The 25,013-nt window shown below is 41.2% G+C and overlaps 1 protein-coding gene and 1 non-coding gene across 12 annotated transcripts in view; both read right to left on the bottom strand.

Annotated features, from left to right (window-relative positions):
- Nucleotides 1–25,013, bottom strand: part of ARHGEF9 (Cdc42 guanine nucleotide exchange factor 9) — a 420,665-nt gene that overhangs the window by 210,135 nt on the left and 185,517 nt on the right. Inside the window, exon 1 of one of the 11 annotated variants that reach the window (XM_010822032.4) lies at nt 11,476–12,066. The exons of 8 other annotated variants lie outside the window; for them this stretch is intronic. In XM_010822032.4, coding sequence (XP_010820334.1) covers nt 11,476–11,505 — 30 coding nt within the window. In that variant the 5' untranslated portion in view covers nt 11,506–12,066. Of the gene's footprint in view, nt 1–11,302; nt 11,399–11,475; nt 12,067–25,013 lie in introns of those variants that run through there. 2 more of the 11 variants (XM_059883494.1, XM_024988158.2) reach the window with 2 other exon arrangements.
- Nucleotides 12,274–12,370, bottom strand: MIR1468 (microRNA mir-1468). The gene has a single exon (NR_036336.1). It is a non-coding gene; the product is annotated as a microRNA mir-1468 (primary transcript).

Below are 25,013 nucleotides of genomic sequence, written 5' to 3'. Positions count from 1 at the left end.
ACATATGTCTCACAAACATTCAAATGGCTTCTCTCAGTTTTCACAATCTCTAGAATTTATAATAGTGAGAGAGGAAGGAGCAAAAGTTATTTGAGTTCTCAGCATGTAGCCTAAGAGCCCTGTTCTCTTCCACAACCTACCTGGTAATTTCACACCTACCTTATAGGACTGTTGGGAAGATTAAACTAGATACACATGCAAAACAGAGCAATGCAGTGCCTGTCACAAGATGAACATTGGCTTTGTAAATGTTAGCCCTTATTCTCAACCCAGAGGAAATGGCAACCCACTCCAGTATTCTTGCCTGGAGAATCCCAGGGACAGAGGAGCCTGCTCGGCTACTGTCTGGGGTCACACAGAGTCGGACACAATTGAAGCAACTTAGCAGCAGCAGCAGCATTCTCAAGCCCTACTGCATTCATGATCTTATTACTGGTACCCCTTACCACTGGAATGAAGGAAGCCAGGCAAACATCCATTCCTGGCAAGCGGGGTGAGTAATGCTCAAGGTCTCATCCTGGCTTTGTTTAAAGATCAATTCAGTTCAGTTCAGTGGCTCAGTCCTGTCCAACTTTGTGACACCATGAATCGCAGCATGCCAGGCCTCCCTGTCCATCACCAACACCCGGACTCCACCTAAACCCATGTCCATTGAGTCAGTGATGCCATCCAACCATCTCATCCTCTGCCGTCCCCTTCTCCTCCTGCCCTCAATCTTTCCCAGCATCAGGGTCTTTTCAAATGAGTCAGCTCTTCGCATCAGGTAGCCAAAGTATTGGAGTTTCAGCTTCAACATCAGTCCTTCCAGTGAACACTCGGGACTGATCTCCTTTAGGATGGACTGGTTGTATCTCCTCTCAGTCCAAGGGACTCTCAAGAGTCTTCTCCAACACCACAGTTCAAAAGCATCAATTCTTCGGCACTCAGCTTGCTTTATAGTTCAACTTTCACATCCATATATGACCACTGGAAAAACCATAGCCTTGACTAGATGGACCTTTTTTGGCAAAGTAATGTCTCTGCTTTTTAATATGCTGTCTAGGTTAGTCATAACTTTCCTTCCAAGGAGTAAGCGTCTTTTAATTTCATGGCTGCAATCACCATCTGCAATGATTCTGGAGCCCAGAAAAATAAAGTCAGCCACTGTTTCCACTGTTTCCCCATCTATTTGCCACGAAATGATGGAACCGGGTGCCATGATCTTAGTTTTCTGAATGTTGAGCATTAAGCCAACTTTTTCACTCTCCTCTTTCATCAAGAGGAAAAGAAGATATGTCATCTCTCCCAGTCTCAGTTTCCCCAGCTTTAAAGTATGAAGACTGTTGTGATGCCTACATAAATGCATGTATGTCAAGGGGCTTTGGGAATGCAAAATACCCCCAAAATGTGAGATTATTATTGCATTAAAATAATAAAGATGATCATTATTTGAACCCTTGCTATGTGAAATACACTGTTTCAAGTGCTTTACATAATTTCATCTTCACAATAGTACCAATGACGAATGATGACTATCATTCTAGTTTCATAGATAAAGTGTGATGGTTAATTGTGTGTGTCAATTTGTCTGGGCCACGATGCTCAGATATTTGGTGAAACATTATTCTGGATATTTCTGTGAAATTATTCTTTTAGGTGACATCAACATTTAAATCTGTGGGCTGTGGGTGAAGCAGATCATACTTCACAATGTGGGTGGGCCTCAGTTGAAGGTCTTAAAACAGACTGACATCCCTCTAACAAGAAGGAATTCTGCTAGCAGACTGCCTTTGGACTCAGACTGCAACTTTTCTCAGCTTGCCAGCCTACCCTATGGATTTTGGATTTGAATCTCCACAATCACAGGAGCCAATTATTTAAAATAAATCTCTCACCCTCTGTGTATGTGTATGTTTATTTATTTATAAAGTTGACTTTTGAACAATGGAAGGGTTAAGAGTGCTGAGCAATAACACAGTTGAAAATCCATGTATAACTTACAGACAGCCCTCTGTACCACAGTTTCACATCATGTAGTACTGCAGTCTATATTTTGGTGAAAAAAATGCACATATAAGTGGACCCACTCAGTTCAAACCTGTGTTGTTCAAGAGTCAACTGTGTGTGTGTGTGTGTGTGTGCACATGTGCATACATATCCTGTTGGTACTGTTTCTCTGGAGAACCTTGATTAATACATAAGGAAACTAGAGCCTAGGATATCCGGTTAAATCCTTTGCCCCAAATCACACAACTAGTCAGTGACAGAGCCAGAAACCTAAAGGTTTTCTTTCACATTTCCTCCCTATCCTATACTTCTCACTCAATCCAGCATCAATTTTAATTGATTCTATCTTCAAAATTATGTCCAATCTGCCCTCTTCTCAGCTCCAATGACTTTATTCTGCAGCAGTTTCTTAACTGGGCTTGACTTCTCCACTTTCACTCTCCTCAGTCTAGCCTCTATAGCCTGAAAAATTCAATTTCTCATATCACAAAGCAGATCCCATTATTCCACAGCTTCAAATGCTTCCTACTGTACTTATAATAAATAGCACTTGTCAGTGCCCAGCACTATCACACACAATGTTAGCATAACTCAATCTTTACAATAACAGTATGGATAGACCATTATTATCCTCATTTTTCAGAGGCCATAATTGAAGCACTGAAAGGTTAGGTAACATGTTCAAGGTCACTAAACTAATAACTGGCAGAGTGAGAATTTGAACCTAGGCAGTCTGGTTGAATATGCTATTAAACACAGAACCATACTATCTTTGAGTATAGTGGTATATATCTTCCCTGGGCCTGCAAGCTCCCTGGGCCTACAAGATCCTGTGTGATCTGGTCCCTGCCTGACTTTCTAACTTTTATCATGCCACTTGTCTCCCCTTCTGACTGTGCTCCAGCCAAACTTGCCTTCTTTCTGTTGTTTGAGCATACAAAACTATCTCAACCTTAAGGACTTTACACACACAATTCCTGCTGCTTCTCCCAGACTCCCCACAAACTTCACTATCTCATTCTTTATTTTTTATTATAATGCAAGTTTGTTAAGATTTTTCTCCAAATCTCTACATAGCTTACTCAACTTGAATGCCACTTCCCTTGTATGCCACACAGGCACTTTGACAAAATATTTCTTCATGCCAACAGGACTTCTTAGAGCTAGCTGAATGCATTTGTTTTCTGCCACTGCTTGGTTTTCATTATTGAACAGCTTAATCACTTGGAGAACTAGTCACATTCTCTCTCTTGCACACACACACACTTACACACACAACTACCACCCCCCCCCACACACACACACCAAAAACAGCCTGATGTACAAACTTCTCAAAACAATAGGTTCCTAAGAAGGAGTTCCTCTCATCATGTCATGGGACTGTTTGGGGGCCTTTTTGTCTCTCCTCAAGCAGAGAATTCAAGAAGCCTTGGGCTGGGGCGGGAGGGATAGTTATTTGTGGATGAAATTCCTGTTGGATCTCTTGACACTCAGAGAAGAGTAAGTTGGGTCTCATCTTCTGAGAGCTGAATTCAGGGTAGTAGGAAAGATCATATTCTTCCTACCCACATGTGTATCCCTTCTGTCTTATCAAGAATAATAATCTTCCCCTATGGGTAGAGAGCAACAAAATTTACACAGTTCCTTCCTATCTACTCATACATACGATTCTCACAGAAAACTGGAAAGATAAGTTAGGCTATGTGATGATTAATTTTATGTATTAACTTGACTGGGCCATAGCGATGCTAGACATCTGGTCAAAGATTATTCTGGGTGTTTCTTTATTATTTTTAATAGAAATATAACTAGATATGTGGATTATTTTCCAAGTTATATGATATATGATAGCAGAGAATTTCTTTTTGTTCACTGCAACCTCCAATACCTAGATTAGTATCAATTCATAGTAGCCTCTGTATTTTTGTTGAATTAATTAAGAAACTCAGTAGCATCTATGAGATAAGGTACTTTGCCCCATTTGATGGATGAGAATACTGAGAATGAAAGAGGTTTGACAACTGTCAAGTGTTTCAGAGTTGAGAAGTATGAAAGCCAGGCCCTTCAATGTCAGACTTGTGATTCTGAGATCAGTGTTCCCTCCACCTGAAGTACTGCCTAACCTAGCACAAACTGACATTGCAGATACAAGCTATGAATAAATACACTGAACAATTTACCATCAAAAGTGAGCTCATATTTTTTTTCTTTTTTAACACTATCTACTGAGACAGATTTTATTCTGTAAATGCCAACTGATGTTTTATGTTCAAGGACCTTTGTATAACATGTGACACTTGCGATCAGTTCAATAGTCGAGTGTTCAGTGAAGAACTCTGACTGTAATGAAAAGCTCAATATGAATTTCCAGGGCTTTGAAAATGAAAGAACAAGGAGCAATGACCTTTTGACCAGCCACATTATAAAATGGTGGCTAAATATGCACTCTTATTTTTTCACAATGGACCACTAGTTAAATTTTACCCAACATTTACTCCTAGGAATCTGAGAATCTCAGATCTGGAAGGATTTTGGTAATCTTTAATAGCCCCATTTAATAAGTGAGAAAACTGAGGTTCAAAGCATTCCTATTAAATAGCAGAGCCAAGATTAGAAGTTTCTTGCTTTCCAGGCTATAACAGAATTTACTACTGCTATCTCTTGAATTCTGTGTGTGTCTTTTCTTTTTTTCTTTTTAATTGAAATATAGCTGAATATGTGGATTCTTTTCCAAGTTACACTCAGTTTGTGGTCTTGGATAAAGTACCCTCTCTATCTGAGGCTCAGTTTTCACAATCTACAAAATGAGTGGCATGAAAAAAATTTTTGTGTGGGAAGTAGGGAGAACACAGGGAAAGTAAAACCCTTTTCCAAAGCTGTAAGCAACAACCTCGGATAACGCAATGGCACCCCACTCTTGCCTGGAAAATCCAATGGACGGAGGAGCCTGGTAGGCTGCAGTCCATGGGGTCGCTAAGAGTCAGACACGAAAGAGCAACTTCACTTTCACTTTTCACTTTCATGCATTGGAGAAGGAAATGGCACCCCACTCCAGTACTCTTGCCTGGAGAATCCCAGGGACGGGGGAGCCTGGTGGGCTGCCATCTATGGTGTCGCACAGAGTTGGACACGACTGAAGCGACTTAGCAGCAGCAGCAGCAAGCAACAGTCACATAAAGCAAAAACCTAGGTGCTTTGGATAAATCAAAAGTAGGAGATCCAAACTTTTTCTTGCCCCTGTCCATCCCCTTCCTGTGAGGAACTGCCATGGCAACCCTAGGGCTCTGAGGCAGGGAGTCCACACTCCTTTTGTTTAAAGTGCCAAATAATAAATATTTCAGGCTTTTCAGGCCATATCGTTTCTGTCAAAGCTACTCAAATCTGCCTTTGTACCGAGAAGGCATAGTGAGCAAGACTGTGCTCCAATAAAACTTTCAGTTCAGTTCAGTCACTCAGTTGTGTACAACTCTTTGCAACCCCATGAATTGCAGCATGCCAGGCCTCCCTGTCCATCACCAATAAAACTTTAGGGACACTGAAATTAGAATTTCATATAAATTTCCATGTAATTTCATATATGTCAAAAAATGTTCTTCTTTCATTTTTTCCCAACTATTTAGAAATGTAAAAATCATTCTTAGTCTGTGGGCTGGATTTGACCGTTAGGCTGTAATTTGCTGACCCCTGATCTAAAGAGTTGGGCTAAATTATACCCAATATCAACTAGATTGGACATTATAGCTAAGGCTGTCCAGAAGCAACTTAAGCAGTATAGAAAGTAAAGCCCGAAATTATATTGTTGCCACGGAAATTCCAGAAAGTAGATAAAACAGTACATTGGGTCTGCTCAAGAGTAGAGGACCACAAAAAGGAGAAGGCTCAAATTCTGATCCTACCCCTCACTTTCCCAGGCTGATCTGCATTTCAAACTACTTGGCAATTCATCTACTGTCAGAACTTCAACTGTAACCAATGCCTCCCAATCCTCCTATGAGCTCAATGTGTAGATCACAAACTGCCTATTAGCTATCTCCCATTTGAGGCTGTTTGAACATCTTAGACTTAACATAGCTCAGACTGTATTAGTCATCTCCCCTCCCTACCCTCTCTAAATACCCATTTTGTATTCATGATCTCTGTGAAGGATATTACCATCCACTTGGTCTCACAAAAAGACTGTCACCAAGGGGATGTAATGGAAGGCTAGAATACATCAAGCCTTGATTGATCCTTCACCAGATTGATGGCAGCATTTTTACTATTGGCCACATTTTAGCTGTTGGTCACATCTATTAGGTTGTAGCTCATAGTCCAAAGCTGAGTTCAAGCCCTAAATCTCTGCATTTCTACACTGATTGGCATACATGTGGGTTAACTGTGACAATAACTGTAGGTTATCTCCCAATGGCCCCTTATTCCTTTGTATCAGAAATCTTTCCCCTGATTGTTAGTTGTGCACATAACCAGCCAGTTTATATGACTACATTTCCAAGTTTCCCTTGCAGCTGAAAGTGTCCATGTGACTTAGTTCTGACCAACTAGATTTAAGGAGAAGTATTAAATAGAATTTCACGGAAAGTTTCCTTTAAAAGGAGGGTCAAGTCTGTTTCCTCCTCTTTTATGTCTTCCTTATACCTAAAATATGGATATTAATAAATGTTCTGGAGCTTCAACACCCATCTTGGATCATGGAGCAACCTCCAGAATAAAAGCAAAATGCTAAGGATGGTGGAGCAGAGAAGTCCCCAAAGACTTCTTAAAGCTACTATACTGGCCCAGGTATGCCTATATTCTGACCTATTTTATGTGAAAGAATGAAATCTGCATGTTTTAAGCCACTGTGAATAGATTCCTATTATTCATAGCAGAAATAAATCAACCATTAAACTTACCAGTTGCCACTTTATCTTGCTTATGCAGAGACTTCCACCAGCTCAAATGCTGTGGCTTTTATACTGGCAACATGAAATTTGTCATGGAATTAGTTCAAGATTCCATAGTCTTCAAAGCAGTGGCATACCAAGAGTGGAACAATAGGAGTAGACAATCCTTAGTGTATGTAATGAAAGAGTGCACTACCTATAGATTATTTTAAGACTAAAAGTAAAAGTGTATTTTTAGTATCACCATGCACCAGCAATTTTAAATAATCTCAGTAACAGAATATTCCTCCTTGAAAAACATCTTTCATTGGTCAAAACATTAAACAACTATTGTTATTACTGAGTTTTAGTAATATATACATACAGTCTCAAAGCAACTTTTATTACTTATCCTTTAATAATATTGTATTCTACATGGAAGTTGATTCAGAGTTGATTCAGCTGATTCCAGTTGTACACTTGCCACCCCCAACATGCATACAGATTTTACATGAGTTTCTTTAGTTCATTTTACTTTGAAAAGGTTTGTGTGCATGGGTGCTAAGTCATTTCTATCATATCCAGCTCTTTGTGACCCTATGGACTCCTGGCGGAGCCCACCAGGCTCCTCTGTCCATGGGATTCTCCAGGCAAGAATACTAGAATGGGTTGCTGTGCCCTGCTCCAGGGGATTTTCCCCACTCGGGGATAAAACCCATGTCTCTTACATCTACTGCATTGGCAGGTGAGTTCTTTATCACTAGTGCCACCTGGGAAACCCAGATTAAGAAGCATTCAAAGTAGCTTTGGGTGCATTTCATGTCTGCAGATCCCTGTGGGATTAAATGTTCCAGAATTTAAGTAGCAGGTTTGAAGTAAACAAAGATAGCACAATAATTGTAGTCAAAGATACAATGTAAGTTATTTCAATTCTGTCATTTGTGACCAATTAGAGTTTTTATTTGTGTTTAAAATATAGAACAGAGAAAACAATACAAACTATAGAGTATAGTACTTTTGTTCAATAAGTACAGATTTTAGATCAAATATGAGATGTTACTGAATTTGCATATCTTTAAAATTGAATTATTCTTCTTTTTCATTGTTAATTATTTGAAAATTAAAAAAACAAATCAATAAAATAATTATTAGAACTGATTATTACATGATTACTGAAAATAATTTTGTCACATAGAGAAGAGAGTATTAAAAATGATCCATTCCAGATGTTACATATGTTAAGTGTATCATATCTCCAAAATACTAATAATATACTTAATATTCTCCAGAATCCCAGAAAGCAAGAGACTGACTCATTGATAATCCATACAGAATCAACCCTTAGTTAGCCCACTTAGAGGCCAGGAGCCCAAAGAAGATCATTTGATCATTAACTTAGACACAAAATTCCCTTGCATGAATCTACCCACTCTGTGTTCATTCTAGCTCCACATTCAGCCATCTGAGATTTGGATGACTGGCCAGAAAGGAGAAAGATACAGATCATCTATAATGCTCAGTACAGTCCTTTCATATAGATTATCATCACCCTGGCCCAAGCCACCATCACCTCTAACCTGAACTATTACAAGAGCCACCTCACAGCTCTTTGCTCCACTACAATGTATTATCCTCTTAAAATTTAAGTCAGATTAAGTCCCTCATCTGTTTGAAACCTTCCAAAAATTACCCATCTCACTCAGATTAAATGTCCCCAGGACAGTGGCCTCCTTGTGTTCCTTAAACAAACCAAATGTGCTCTCTCTCTCTTTCTCTGGCTCTTTTTTCACCCATTTCACCTAAATATCCCCACAGACCTTGTTCCTTCATTTCCTTCACATATCCACTCAAATGTTTCTTAGTTAGAGAGGTTCGACTGACATCTAATACATTATTCCAACCCTATCTCTATTCTCTTACTAGGTTTTCTTTTTCTTCTTAGAGCTAAGCACCTTCTGACATATTGCATAGTTATTTGTGCAATTGTTTAGTGAGCCCCTTCAACCCCTTAAATGTAAGATATATGATAGCAGAGAATTTCATTTTGTTCACTGCAACCTCCAATACCTAGATCAGTATCAATTCATAGTAGCCTCTGTATTTTTGTTGAATTAATTAAGAAACTCAGTAGCATCTATGAGATAAGGTACTTTGCCCCATTTGATGGATGAGAATACTGAGAATGAAAGAGGTTTGACAACTGTCAAGTGTTTCAGAGTTGAGAAGTATGAAAGCCAGGCCCTTCAATGTCAGACTTGTGATTCTGAGATCAGTGTTCCCTTCACTCGAAGTACTGCCTAACCTAGCACAAACTGACATTGCAGATACAAGCTATGAATAAATACACTGAACAATTTACCATCAAAAGTGAGCTCATATTTTTTTTTCTTTTTTAACACTATCTACTGAGACAGATTTTATTCTGTAAATGTCAACTGTTTTATGTTCAAGGACCTTTGAATAACATGTGACACTTGCAATCAGTTCAACAGTCGAGTGTTCAGTGAAGAACTCTGACTGTAATGAAAAGCTCAATATGAATTTTCAGGGCTTTGAAAATGAAAGAACAAGGAGCAATGACCTTTTGACCAGCCACATTATAAAATGGTGGCTAAATATGCACTCTTATTTTTTCACAATGGACCACTAGTTAAATTTTACCCAACATTTACTCCTAGGAATCTGAGAATCTCAGATCTGGAAGGATTTTGGTAATCATTAATAGCCCCATTTAATAGGTGAGAAAACTGAGGTTCAAAGCACTCCTAGTAAACAGCAGAACCAAGATTAGAAGTTTCTTGCTTTCCAGGCTGTAATGGAATTTACTACCCCTATCACTTGAATTCTGGCAAACAGTTAAATAAATGCTTTCATTATACAATATTCACTACTTCAGTCCCCTAAAAATATTATGCAATTTCTCCATCAATCTTCAATTACATAGTCTCCACAAGGTTTCTGTTTCCCTCTCTTCTTTCTCATACACGATTAGCAAAACTTCAGATTTCTCTATTAACTTAATCTGTTGTCAATGGGTGGCTCTGGATCCCTACATTATAATATACTTAGAGGAGAAGGGAAGTATCTCCTAGACCCAGCTTCCAGAAATACTAGGACTTTCATTTTTTTTTAAGGCAAATTTCATGGCATTGGTTCATTATGAAAGAAGTCTTTTACCAAGATCATGACTCTCTGTTCCTTTCTGCCTTTCTCAGCACCATTTGATGATTCTGTGGAGTAGTGGAGAGGGACACTGACAGAGTCAGGAGACTCTTGTGCTGGACTGAGCTTTACCTTCATGGAGCTGTGTGGCCCTGGGCAAGTCTCTCCCACTCTCTGGATCACAACTTTCCTGGATGGACAACACGGGTCTGAAGGTCTTTTCCTGTTCTATTGCTTTCTGGTTCTACAAACATTTGAAATAGCCTTATGGGACCCCACAGAAAGAGGAAGATCTGAGAAGAGTCCCTTGAAGCCCTGGCAGATACAGACTGAATGATTTCAAGAACCACTGAAACAGAGGTCTGAGGAAACTCCTCTGAACACAGTCCTAGCCCACACCAGATTTACGCCTCCCTTCCAGAATGGAAACAAAAAAGGAGTTAAATATCCATTTTTCCCCAAAAGCTTCAGGCTACCTTCCTTCAGCTGCAGGTTATGGGTAGCAGTGGGGAACTGTAGGCTGGCATTGCCATCAGTGCCTGCTCACCCAACCTGACTGACCTCCAAGACTCTCTTGCCGATGCCTCCCAGCTGAAGACAAAGGCATGGTGGCCTCCCATGCCCCAGAGTCCCAAACCAGACTTGAGCTACCCCTCGCTGAGTCAGAGAATCATCAAGATGAAGCCACCACTTCCTCTCTGCAAAGGAAGTCATTCCAAGGTCTCCAGGTAGAGAAGGGAACATAACAGCATACAGTGAACTGTTGGGAGGATGATAGTAAACACACACACAAGCACACACTCCTTGGATGGGGGTGGCAGAGAGAGTTCTAACCGAATGGGGCCGGACCCATTTCCAGAATGGCAGGTTCTGTAGCCTCTCCTTGGCAAAGCCTCAAGTGTGGACAGGGTGACCCCAGCCTAGGCAAAGAAAGGCTTTAGGACTCCCCCAGGCAGCTTCTCTGAGAGGGGCTCTCTGGCTCTCCCAGTAAGGGGATACACACAGCCTATTTGGGGGACAATGCAATTCTCCCATACTGCCCCCTGCACAATCCCAGGCTTTGTAACTCCCCCCTTTTTCCCAACCCCGTGCCACCCCCCAGCCTCCCCACCCGCCCCCAGCCAATCCTCTCTCCTGAGAGACTCACTGATCCCAGAGAGTCCCTCTACCCACCCCCTTGCCTCTCTGGTCTGCCAGGTGACCCCCCGCCCCCCAACACACACACACTCTTATCCCACTCCCACTCCGGGGTGGTAAGAAAGGGGACGGAGAAGGGAGGGGGCTTTCCTCACAGGCAGGCGAGCAAAGACTCCTAAAATGGCCACAGCAAGCTTGCTGATATCTCAAGGACAGCGGAGAGGGCTGTGTGCAGAAGCTAGGGGGCTCACTGCATGGCGGCTGGTGAAGGAACTGGGGGTGGGGCTAGGGGACTGAAGCTGGGGAAGCTGCGGTTATGTTCACTCACCATTCCCGATCCGCCCCTTATCCACTGCATGGTGCTAATGAAGTCCGGCTTCTCGTCAAGGCCCTGGAGGCTGTCGCGGGTTGTTTCAGGCAGGCTGGGCTGGCAGCGCTGGAGCAAGCGAAAGCCCCAGCGCCCCCTCCCCCTCGTTTCCTTCACAGCCCTACAGCCCAATCCCCTCTTCTCTGGACCTCCCCTTCATTCAGGTTTTTCCATCCCTGCAGCAGGCTCTGCCTCTCTGCCCCACAGCTCCCGAGGTGCTTGGCCTGGGGAGATGTGGGAGGGGGGGTTCCCACCGACCGCCTTTGTCCCTTGCCAAGGCTTGAGATCTGGGAGGCAGGGATGCAGGGAGATGATGTGGGTGAATAACCTCCGCACAGGAGAAGGCAGCTGCCACCTCTGCCTGCCTCCGGCTGTGCTGGAGTTAGATGCTGTTTATTGTGGGGCTCCCCAATTGTGTCGAGTCAGCGAAAAGTCTTTTCCAAAGTTGCCAGAGGTGTTCGGCCAGGCTTTGAAATAATACGATCCCGCCCCCGTGAAGCCATGCCAACACTCTCCTGCTTTATCACTTTCACTTCTCAGAACAACCTTGTGGAGGCAGGCATTGGTATATCCATATTACAGATAAATAAGTGGAGGTTTAGATGATGGAAGAGACCTACCTAAGGTCACATAAAAAAGATAGTCTCAACTTTACCCTCTGCAGCTTTCCATGCTTCTTTTTGCTATAGTTCATACAAACACACACACACACACCCTCATGATTCTTCCTGACACCCTCAGGAATATAAAAGGTAGCTTGTTGATGGATGAATTTTCCATTTGCTTATTTTGCTGAGAATAAGTCAAATGAACATCAGCAAAACAGGCAAACGGAGAAACCACCCACCTCTTCAACCCAGACTGGCCCCTCTGCATCTGCTGGGAGTTGATGCTGTTGGTTACATTCATACCTATTATTATTGCATATAGTCTTACAATAACTTTGTGAGGAAGACATTACAGTCAGTGTTAATTAATTAGTCCCTTATTATAGACATGAACATTGAAGACTAGAGAGTGAAAGATATTTGCCCATGGTAGCACAACCAAAGAAGGCAAGAATCCAAGGCTCCTGACCCACAGGGAGGTTCAAGCAAGAAAGGGATTACAAAAAGCAGAGACTGGGGTTACAGCAAGAAGGAATTAAAATATGACATCAGAAAGAAGTGCCTGAAGGCGGTTGGTATGAAGACATCACTGGCATGCCCCACACACTACTTTACTGTCCTCTCCTTTCGAGCAAATGCTCCCCTCTTCATCCAAGGCATTGTTTTGGCCAAACAGAGCTGGCCTAATATCAAAATAACTGCCTTAATGAGTATTCAGTCCTGGGAGGGGTATAAGCAGAAGCTGAATTGTCCTTTGGCAAGGGATTCCTGAATCAAATGGGAACTTAGCCCGGGTGACCTTTCAACTTCCTTTCAAGTCTGATGGTTCAGTATTCAGAGATTCTACAATGTCTCCTCACTGTCTCATCTAGGGACCTTCATTCAGACTGAGGCTCTTGAATGCACCTCCATGGCCAACCAGCCCATTCAACTCTCACGACTCTATAAAAATCTCTTTAAGACCTGACACTAGGCACACAGCCTCTGGAAAGCTTTTCTGAAATACTCTAAGACCTGATTTTATCACCTTTCATCTAACTTCTATAGTTCCACCTTTAGTTTTCTCAATTGAAAATAATCTTTTACTCACTGATTGTTATAGGCTGAACTGTGCACCCCGCCCCCAAATTTGTATGTTGAAGTGCAAACCCCAGTGCCTCAGAATGTGACTGTATTTGGAGACAGAGTCTTTAAAGAGGTAGTTAAGTAAAAACAAGGTCATTGTATAGGCCCTACTCCAATATGTCTGGTGTCCTTACATGAAGAGGAAATTTGGACATGGAGGCCTTGGAAAAGACTACTTTGATCTTGGACTTTCCAGCCTTTGGAGTTGTAAGAAAGTACATTTATGTTATTTAAGCCACCCAGACTGCAGTACTTCATTATGGTAGCCCTGGCAAATTAATACACTAGTTATGTGTACATTTTTCTATTTAATGTCACTTAAGTGGAAATATAAGTTTTTTTGTTTTTTTGTTTTTTTGTTTTTTTAAGCAGAGGCAATGAATTACTAACCTTGCTATCTCCTACAGTAGTGACTGGCATATAGGAGATATCCAATAAAATTTGGATTTTTTTTAATGGATACATTCAGTCAACAATATTATTGAGGGGATATTTGTATACATATAGCTGATTCATTCATTGTACAGCATAAACTAACACAACATTGTAAAGCAACTGTACTCCAATAAAAAAATAAATAAAAAGACAAAACATAAAAAATATTATTGAGCTTCCTTGTTCCAGGCATTGGGATAGCTATTCAAAATACAAGACAAAGTTCCTCATGGACTTTGTAATCTACTTGAAGTGGAGAAAAGATAAACAACAAAAAAGTAAACAAACAAGGTAATGAAAGGTTGTGACACATGCTTTGAAGGAGATACACCAATTTGTGTGATAGTGAGAAGCCTTGGGATTATAGAAGTTGCCTATATCAATAATGACCCAGTCAGGAAAATACAAAACACTCTAGATATTTCTTCTGAATGGTTTAATACAGAGAACAAATCACACTGTCAAAACAAAGAAGCCAAATAGGGGATGGTGGGGCAAGCCAACATGTAGCAACCATAGAAAGCTATTACTAGTTTTCTACCCATCTAGAGCTAGATGGGTAATGGGAAAAGGTAACATTGTCAGAACCCAGAAACTGGTATTAAATTGAAGCTAAAAGCATGGGGTGGTTGGCCTGATGGTGCAGGTGCCATGAATAGAGGAATTGTCCCCAGAAACTAGAGTCACTGAGGAGACTCTGAAGCAGGAGGTAAAGGAATACTCTTCTTCCTGTTCACCAGTCTCCCACAGGCGTCTTCCTTTGGACAAAACAAGTGAGATAGCAAGGGAATATGAGAAATTTAGTTTGCAGGAGAAGAGGGAAGAACTGATCTGAGGGCAAATATTTCAGTGTTAATGTATGACATATGTGGAAGAACAGATGTTGATCCCGTAGGCATCAGTTCAGTTCAGTCACTCAGTCATGTCCAACTCTTTGCGACCCCATGAACTGCAGCACGCCAGGCCTCCCTGTCCATCACCAACTCCCGGAGTTCACTCAGACTCACGTCCGTCGAGTCAGTGATGCCATCCAGCCATCTCATCCTCTGTCATCCCCTTCTCCTCCTGCCCCCAATCCCTCCCAGCATCAGAGTCTTTTCCAATAAGTCAACTCTTCACATGAGGTGGCCAAAGTATTGGAGTTTCAGCTTTAGCATCATTCCTTCCAAAGAAATCCCAGGGCTGATCTCCTTCAGAATGGACTGGTTGGATCTCCTTGCAGTCCAAGGGACTCTCAAGAGTCTTCTCCAACACCACAGTTCAAAAGCATCAATTCTTTGGCGCTCAGCCTTCTTCACAGTCCAACTCTCACATCCATACATGACCACAGGAAAAACCATAGCCTTGACTAGACAGACCTTTGTTGGCAAAGTAATGTCTCTGCTTTTGAATATGCTATCTAGGTTGGTCATAACTTTCCTTCCAAGGAGTAAGCGTCTTTTAATTTCATGGCTGCAATCACTATCTGCAGTGATTTTGGAGCCCAAAAAAATAAAGTCTGACACTGTTTCCACTGTTTCTCCATCTATTTCCCATGAAGTGATGGGACCGGATGCCATGATCTTCGTTTTCTGAATATTGAGCTTTAAGCCAACTTTTCCACTCTCCTCTTTCACTTTCATCAAGAGGCTTTTTAGTTCCTCTTCACTTTATGCCATAAGTGTGGTGTCATCTGCATATCTGAGATTATTGATATTTCTCCTGGCAATCTTGATTCCAGCTTGTGCTTCTTCCAGTCCAGCGTTTTTCATGATGTACTCTGCATATAAGTTAAATAAGCAGGGTGACAATATACAGCCTTGACGTACTCCTTTCCCTATTTGGGCATAGACACTACCAAATCCAGTATGTCTGGAGTGCTATTTGCCTAAAACCTATGAGCAGCTATAGGTGATACAATGAGGTGGCACTAGTGGTAAAGAACCTGCCTGCCAATGCAGGAGACATTTAAGAGACACGGGTTAAATTCCTAGGTCAGGAAGATCCCTTGGAGAAAGGAATGGAAACCCACTCCAGTATTCTTGCCTAGAGAATCCTATGGTCAGAGAAGCCTGGGGTCACAAAGAGTTGGATGCAACTGAAGCAACTTAGCAGGTACCCAATGTAGAAGGTTAGAGTATAAGCTCTGAGGCCAGAACTGCTTGAATTTAATTATTGACTTTGGTAATTACTCAGCCAGATATTTCATGTTCTGCATCTCGATAGTTTTCTTATCTGTGAAATAAGGGTAATAATATTGTCTACTTCACTAGATTGTTTTGAACATTTGATAAATTTGTCCATGGAAAGAAAGTACTTAGCGCAAACCCTGGCAGCCAGTAAGTATTCAGAAAAGGTCTGTGCCCCAGACCTCGCCTTTGAAGTCCTGTGATCTCCCAGAAGCCTATTTGGTAATTAGCCGGGCAGCAGCTCTCAGTGGACAAGTGCCAAATGCTCTTTTCAGCCATGAGCAGCATGAGGAGAGAGACAATCATAGGTATGTCCCCAGCTACATTCTCTTTATTTGAGTCCATCGTGATTCAAGGAACTCAGAGGCAGGCTTCTGAGGGCAGAGCTACCAGCGCAAATTAGTCACTATCTAATGTGGCTGTGGCTTTGTGCAGAATAAGGAACTGAATTCGCTACAGTTGGGTAACCTGGTTCAAGTGCCCAGCTTCTCTGCATCACATTTCTCAATTATCCAATGAATAAACTAATTGTCATTTATGTAATAGTCTTCAGTTCAGTTCAGTCACTCAGTCGTGTCTGACTCTTTGTGACTCCATGGACTGCAGCACGCCAAGCCTCCCTGTCCATCACCAACTCCCAGAGTTTTTTTTCCACTGTTTCCCTATCTATTTGCCATGAAGTGATGGGACCAGATGCCACGATCTTAGTTTTCTGAATGTTGAGCTCTAAGCCAACTTTTTCACTCTCCTCTTTCAGTTTCATCAAGAGGCTCTTTAGTTCTTCTTTGCTTTCTGCCATAAGGGTGGTGTCATCTGCATATCTGAAGTTATTGATATTTATCCTGGAAATCTTGATTCCAGCTTGTGCTTCATCCAAATTGTAATAATCTTAAACAATCACTTATGCATATATATCAAAGTTGGCAATGATCTCCAAGATTATCTTCTTCAACATTCTCATTTTAGAGATGATAACATGTTCAGTTCAGTTGCTCAGTAGTGTCCATCTCTTTGCGACCCCATGGACTGCAGCAGGGCAAGAATCCCTGTTGATTACCAGCTCCTGGATCTTGCTCACATTCATGCCCATTGAGTCAGTGATGCCATCAAACCATTGCATCCTATGTCTTCCCCTTCTCCTATGCCTTCAATCTTTCCCAGCATCAGGGTGTTTGCCAGTGAGTCAGTTCTTCGCATCAGGTGGCCAAAGAATTGGAGTTTCAGCTTCAGCATCAGTCCTTCCAATGAATATTCAGGACTGATTTCCTTTAGAGTGGACTGGTTGGATCTCCTTGCAGTCCAAGTGATTCTCAAGAGTCTTCTCCAACACCACAGTTCAAAAGCACTAATTCTTCAGTGTTCAGGTTTTGTTATGGTCCAACTGACATCTATACATGTCTTTGGAAAAACCATAGCTTTGACTAAATGGAACTTGTGGGTAAAATAACGAACTGTCTAGGTTGGTCATAGCTTTTCTTCCAAGGAGCAAGCATCTTTTAATTTCATGCTGCAGTCACCATCTGCAGTGATCTTGGAGCCCAAGAAAATAGTGTCTTACTGTTTTGATTGTTTCCCCGTCTATTTGCCAGGAAGGGATGGGACCAGATGCCATGATATTCATTTTTTTGATTGTTGAGTCTTAAGCCAGCTTTTTCACTCTCCTATTTCACTTTCATCAAGAGGTTCCTTGGTTCCTCTTCACTTTTTACCATAAGGGTGGTGTCATCTGCATATCTGAAGTTATTGATATTTCTCTCAGAAATCTTGATTCCAGCTTGTGCTTCATCCAGCCCAGCATTTTGCATGATGTACATTCCATATAAGTTAAATAAGCAGGGTGACAATATACAGCCTTGACATACTCCTTTGACAATTTTGAATCAATCCATTGTTTCATGTCTGGTTCTAACTCTTGCTTTATGACCTGCATACAGATTTCTCAGGAGGCAGGTAAGGTCATCTGGTATTCCCATCTTGTTAAGAATTTCCCACAGTTTGTTGTGATACACACACACAAAGGCTCTGGCATTGTCAATAAAGCAGAAATAGATGTTCTTCTGGAAATCTCTTGCTTTTTCTCTGATCCAATGCATGTTGGCAATTTGATCTCTTGTTCATCTGTCTCTTCTAAATCCAGCTTGAACATCTGGACGTTCTCTGTTGATGTACTGTCTAAGCCTCATTTGGAGAATATTGAGCCTTATTTTGCTAGCATGTGAGATGAGTGCAACTGTGTGGTAGTTTGAACATTCTTTGGCATTGCCTTTCTTTGGGATTGGAATAAAAACTGATTTTTCCAGTCCTGGGCAACTGCTGAGTTTTCCAAATTTACTGGCATATTGACAACACTTTTACAGCATAATCTTTAAGGATTTGAAATAGCTCAGCTGGAATTCCATCACTTCCACTAGCTTTGTTCGTAGTGATGCTTCCTAAGGCCCACTTGACTTCAGACTCCAGGATAGCTGGCTCTAGGTGAATGATCATACCATCATAGTTATCTGAGTCATTAAGATCTTTTTTGTATAGTTCTTCTGTATATTCTTGCCACCTCTTCTTAATATCTTCTGCTTCTATTAGGTCCATACCATTTCTGTGCTTTATTGTGCCCATCTTGCATGAAATGTTCCCTTGGTATCTCTAATTTTCTTGAAGAGATCTCCAGTCTTTCCCATTCTGTTGTTTTCCTCTGTTTCTTTGCATTGATCACTGAGGAAGACTTTCTTAACTCTCCTTGCTATTCTTTGGAACTCTGCCTTCAGATGGATTTATCTTTCCTTTTCTCCTTTGCCTTTCACTTCTTTTCCCATCTATTTGTAAGGTCTCCTCAGACAACCATTTTGCCTTTTTGCATTTCTTTTTCTTGGCGATGGTTTGATCATCACCTCCTGTACAATGTCATGAACTTCTGTCCATAGTTCTTCAGGCACTCTGTCTTTCAGATCTAATCCCTTGACTCTATTTGTCACTTCCACTGTATAATCATAAGGGATTTCATTTAGGTCATAACTGAATGGTCTAGTGATTTTTTCCTACATTCTTCAATTTAAGTCTGAATTTTGCAATAAGGAGTTCATGATATGAGCCACAGTCAGCTCCCAGTCTTGTTTTTGCTGACTGTATAGAGCTTCTCCATCTTCAGCCGCAAAGAATATAATCAGTCTGATTTTGATATTGCTCATCTGGTGATGTCCATGTGTAGGGTCATCCTTAGTGTTGTTGGAAGAGGGTGTTTACTATGACCAGTGCATTCTCTTCACAAAATTCTGTTAGCATTTGCCCTGTTTCAATTTGTACTCCAAGGCCAAACTTGCCTGTTACTCCAGGTATCTCTTGACTTCCTACTTCTGCATTCCAGTCCCCTATGATAAAAAGGAATTCTTTTTTTTTTTTTTTTGGTGTTATTTCTAGAAAGACTTCACAGAACTGTTTAACCTCAGCTTCTTTGGCATTAGTGGTTGAGGCATAGACTTGGATTACTGTGATATGGAATGGTTGGCCTTGGAAACAGATCATTCTGTCATTTTTGAGATTGCACCCAAGTACTGCATTTTGGACTCTTCTGTTGACTATCAGGGCTACTCCATTTCTTCTAAGAGATTGTTACCCACTGCAGTAGATATAATGGTCATCTGAATTAAATTTGCCCATTCTGGTCCATTTTAGCTCACTGATTCCTAAAATGTCAATGCTCACTCTTGCCATCAGCTATTTGAGCATTTCCAATTTACCTTGATTCACAGACCTAAAATTCCAGGTTCTTATGTACTATTGTTCTTTACAGCATTGGACTTTAGTTTCGTCCCCAGTCACATCACAACTGGGCATTGTTTTCACTTTGGTTCCATCTCTTCATTCTTTCTGGAGTTATTTCTTCACTCTTCTCCAGGAGCATACCGGGCACCTACCAACCTGGGGAGCTCATCTTCAGTGTCATATCTTTTTGCCTTTTCATACTGTTCAGGGGATTCTCAAAGCAAGAATACAAAAGTGATTTGCCATTCCCACCTCCAGTGTACCACCTTTTGTCAGAACTCTCCACCATGACCCGTCTGTCTTGGGTGGCTCTAGATGGCTCATATGGCCCATAGTTTCATTGAGTTAGACAATGCTGTGGTCTGTGTGATCTGTTTGGTTATTTTTCTGTGACTGACAATCAAATGTAGCCTCCAAGAATAAATGTAATTCCCAGAGTCACAGAGTAAGTTAATGCCTGAACTGGAATGAGACTAAGACCTTTGATTCTTGACAGAGAGTGGAATGTGGCAGTGAAAAAAGATAAAAGTTAAATGTACACAACTACTATGATGCTAGTATTGAGAGTCCAATGCTCAAATCCACCTTATAACCTCTGACGTCTTGACAAAATATTATTTACGTATATCATTTATCTATTCTTGTTTATTCGTTTGTAAATTCAATAAATATGGCTGCCTATGTGGCAGGCATAGTATGTTAACCACTGATTATATAACAATGAACAAAACAGACACCATTGGTGCCTTCATTTCTATCCAATAAACAAGTAAATGAGGTAAATAAATATGTTAATACAGAAGGTGACAAATGCTATGAGAGAAATAAAGTGAAAGAATCAAGAGTCACTGTGAGGGAAGACAGAATTTAGATTAAAAAGGTTTCTCCAAGGAGATGACATTTAAGTTGAGGACTATAGCCTGAATGTGAGCCAACCATGTAAAGAGGTAGGGGGAAAGTATTCTAGGCATAGAAAACAGAAAGTCCAAAAGATTCGACTTTCCAGGTGGCATTAGGGGTAAAGAACCCACCTGCCATTGCAGGAGACACAAGGACATGCGGGTTCAATTCCTGAGTTGGGAAGATCCCCTGGAAGAGGGCATGACAATCCACTGCAGTATTCTTACCTGGAAAATCCCATGGACAGAGAAACATGGCAGACTACACAGTCCATAGTGTTGCAAAGAGTCAAACATGATTGAAGCGACTTTGCATGCATGCGCACAGAGAGCCCCAGGAATTAGAAGCCCAGTGAGGCTGAAACATAGAGAGAAAGTAGGAGAGTGTAGGAGACATATTTGACAGAAACATTTCATATAAAACCTTTATTTTGAGAACAACAGGGAGAGAATGGAACCCTACTCCAGTACTCTTGCCTGGAAAATCCCATGGATGGAGGAGCCTGGTAGGCTGCAGTCCATGGGGTCGCACAGAGTCGGACATGACTGAAGCGACTTAGCAGCAGCAGCAGCAGCAGCAAGCAAGAGAATGAGTCGATCTGATTTACATTTGTATTGTAAAAGACCACTTAGGTTGTTAAATGATAAACAAATTGATAGAGAGACAATAGGTTGAAGCTGTTGTAGTCATCCAGGAAAAAGATGATGTATCTTGTGATGGAAAGGCAGTGAAGATGATAAATAGAGGTAAAAATATTTGAGATATATTTTAGAAGTAGAAACAACAGAACTTGGTGATGGGTTGTATGTAGAGTATGAGGCAAAGAGAGGAGAAATTAAGGATGCCTTTAGGTTTCTGGCTTGAACAACTGGGTAGATGGTTGCACCATTTGCTGATATGAAGAGACTAGAATAAACAGATTTGAGGAGGGGAGGAAATCAAGACTTCCATTTTTGATGTATTAAGTGTGAGCTATACTTGAGTCATATTGTTAGAAGAGATGTCAGAAAGACAATGGGATATACAGGCCTAGACCTCAGGAGCAAATATCTGCTGGGAAATATACATTTTGGAGTCATCCTCAGGTAGACAGGATGAGATTATCTAGAGAGAGAATGTAGGTAGGAAAGGGTCCTGGACCCTCAAGAATTAGACTAATGTTGAGAGGGAGGGGTCAAAAATGGAGACTGAGAAGTAGTGGTCAGTACAGTAGAAAGAAAACCAGAAGAAATCTTATTCACATAAAAAAGTTCTGAGAAATGACACTGAGAACTTGAATGGATGATGATATTAATAGAGATATGACCATTGTATTGGTAAGACAGTCATAGCCATTGGTCTTAAGAAGAGTAGCTTCATTAGCACAAAGGTAACAGAAGTCATCCTGGAATGAGCTGAGGAGTGAATGAGGGGGAAAAGAGTTAATGAAGGTAAAGAAGTTGGAAGAGCATAGATATCTCTTTGAAAAGTTTTGTGCTGAAGGGAATAGGAAATAGGGTAATATTTGAAATGGTATGTGTGATCAAGTTGTTCTTTTTTAAAATTTAAATGAGAGTTTAAGAGCATGCTTATATGATGATGAGGGTGAGAAGGAAAGGTTGATGACATAGGACCTTGCTACTTGAAGCATGGTCCACAGACCAACAGCCTTATCATCACCTGGACACTTATTATAAACATAGACCTCAGGCCCCATCCCAGACCCACTGAATCACTATCTGCATTTAACTAGAAATCCAGGTGATTTGCATGTATTTTAAATTCTCAGAGGCACTGGTTCAGCAGAAGGGATACTTGCAGGAGCAAAGGCCTCAAGAAGGTGATAGGGAAAGGTCCAGAGCATAAGACATGTTACTTGCTCTTGGCAGGAACAGAGCTACTTCTTATACTCTAGCAAGAAGGAAGAAAAAAAATGCACAAGGGTGCAAGTGCTTCTGAGCAAGTATGTAATAGTCCTCTAAGAGCAATGGTTCTCAGTCTCAGTTACACACTGGAATCATGAGAGGAGATTTAAACAGGAAGTGTTGAGTGTCCAGCTGAGACTTGTGGTAAAGCAAAATTAGTCAGCTCAACCGTGGGACTTTTTATTCAGTTTCCCTTGCTGTTCAAGCACAGGTACAGAAAGGATAGGTGGTTGGTTAAATCTGGGGTAGATTTGCCAGGAAAACACAATAGGAAAAGAAATGGGAAATAGAGCTGAAAATGCTTTCAAGGAATTGATAATAATAACAGACCAGGTAACCTAAGTTGGACAGAAAAGAAAAGACATGAGAAGGGATGATGAGTATGGGTTAGGTTAATGACATTATATATCTTGATGATGTGGAAGAATTGCTGGAGTAGACGCACCAGTGTAAGTGGGCTGGAAGAATAGGAAAATGATCAGAGGGGAAATGCCTGATATTGAGATTCTGGAGGCAATTCATTGAGATATTTGCTATAACAAGACCAAAGATTACCACAGGAGTTTTCTGACTGAGGAGATGAAAGTGAGGCCAGGGTTGAATAAGCCAACTACAGGAATATTGAGGTTAGACAGACCAGAGAAAGATGAAAACAAGTGATGCTACAGGAGCTAAAGTCTTCAATGAGTGAGGAAGAATATCCAGAAAGATACTCTACCAGCTAACAATTATGCTTAAAGCACCTACTATGTGCCAAGTTTTGTTCTAGGTACTAGGGATACAGAAGTGAAAAACACATATTAGATCTCTATTCTCAGGGAGCTTATATTATAATGAAGAGATTTAGATATTAAACTCCCAAAACAATAAGTTAATATTAGGTACTGAATACTTATTATGAAAATAATAAACAGTTCAGTTCAGTTCAGTCACTTAGTCGTGTCTGACTCTTTGCGACCCCATGAAACACAGCACGCCAGGCCTCACCGTCCATCACCAACTTCCGGACCCCACCCAAACCCATGTCCATTGAGTCGGTGATGCCATCCAACCATCTCATCCTCTGTCGTCCCCTTCTCCTCCTACCCTCAATCTTTCCCAGCATCAGGGTCTTTTCAAATGAGTCAGCTCTTCGCATCAGGTGGCCAAAGTATTGGAGTTTCAGCTTCAATATCAGTCCTTCCAATTAACTCCCAGGACTGATCTCCTTTAGGATGGACTGGTTGGATCTCCTCGCAGTCCAAGGGACTCTCAAGAGTCTTCTCCAAAGCTTCAAAAGCATCAGTTCTTCGGCGCTCAGCTTTCTTCACAGTCCAACACAAACATCCACACATGATCACTGGAAAAACCATAGCCTTGACTAGATGGATCTTTGTTGGTAAAGTAATGTCTCTGCTGTTGAATATGCTATCTAGGTTGGTCATAACTTTCTTTCCAACGAGTAAGCGTCTTTTAATTTCATGGATGCAATCACCATCTGCAGTGATTTTGGAGCCCAGAAAAATAAAGTCAGCCACTGTTTCCACTGTTTTCCCATCTATTTCCCATGAAGTGATGGGACGAGATGCCATGATCTTCGTTTTCTGAATGTTAAGCTTTAAGCCAACTTTTTCACTCTCCTCTTTCACTTGCATCAAGAGGCTTTTGAGTTCCTCTTCACTTTCTGCCATAAGGATGGTGTCATCTGCATATCTGAGGTTATTGATATTTCTCCCAGCAATCTTGATTCCAGCTTGTGCTTCCTCCAGCCCAGCTTTTCTCATGATGTACTCTGCATATAAGTTAAATAAGCAGGGTGACTAGATACAGCCTTGACATACTCCTTTTCCTATTTGGAACTAGTCTGTTGTTTCATGTCCAGTTATAACTGTTGCTTCCTGACCTGCATACATGTTTCTCAAGAGGCAGATCAAGTGGTCTGGTATTCCCATCTCTTTCAGAATTTTCAGCAGTTTATTGTGATCCACACAGTCAAAGGCTTTGGCATAGTCAATAAATCAGAAATAGATGTTTTTCTGGAACTCTCTTCCTTTTTTGATGATCCAGTGGATGTTGGCAATTTGATCTCTGGTTCCTTTGCCTTTTCTAAAACCAGCTTGAACATCTGGAAGTTCATGGTTCACATATTGCTGAAGCCTAGCTTGGAGAATTTTAAGCATTACCAGTGTGTGAGATCAGTGTAATTGTGTGGTAGTTTGAGCATTCTTTGGCATTGCCTTTCTTTGGGATTGGAATGAAAACTGACCTTTTCCAGTCCTGTGGCCACTGATGAGTTTTCCAAATTTGCTGGCATATTGAGTGCCACACTTTCACAGCATCATCTTTAAGGATTTGAAATAGCTCAACTGGAATTCCATCACCTCCACTAGCTTTGTTCATAGAGATGCTTCCTAAGCCCCACTTGACTTCGCATTCCAGGATGTCTGGCTCTTGGTGAGTGATCACACCATTGTGATTATCTGGGTTGTGAAGATCTTTTTTGTACAGTTCTTCTGTGTATTCTTGCCTACTTCACATTCCAGCATGTCCGGCTCTAGGTCAGTTATCACATCATCGTGATTATCTGGGTCATGAAGATCTTTTTTGTACAGTTCTTCCGTGTA

This window comes from Bos taurus, chromosome X, assembly GCF_002263795.3.
Source record: "Bos taurus isolate L1 Dominette 01449 registration number 42190680 breed Hereford chromosome X, ARS-UCD2.0, whole genome shotgun sequence".
Taxonomy (NCBI): Eukaryota; Metazoa; Chordata; class Mammalia; order Artiodactyla; family Bovidae; genus Bos; species Bos taurus.
Note: the sequence above shows the minus strand (reverse complement) of the source record. Positions and strands in the feature narration are given on the sequence as shown.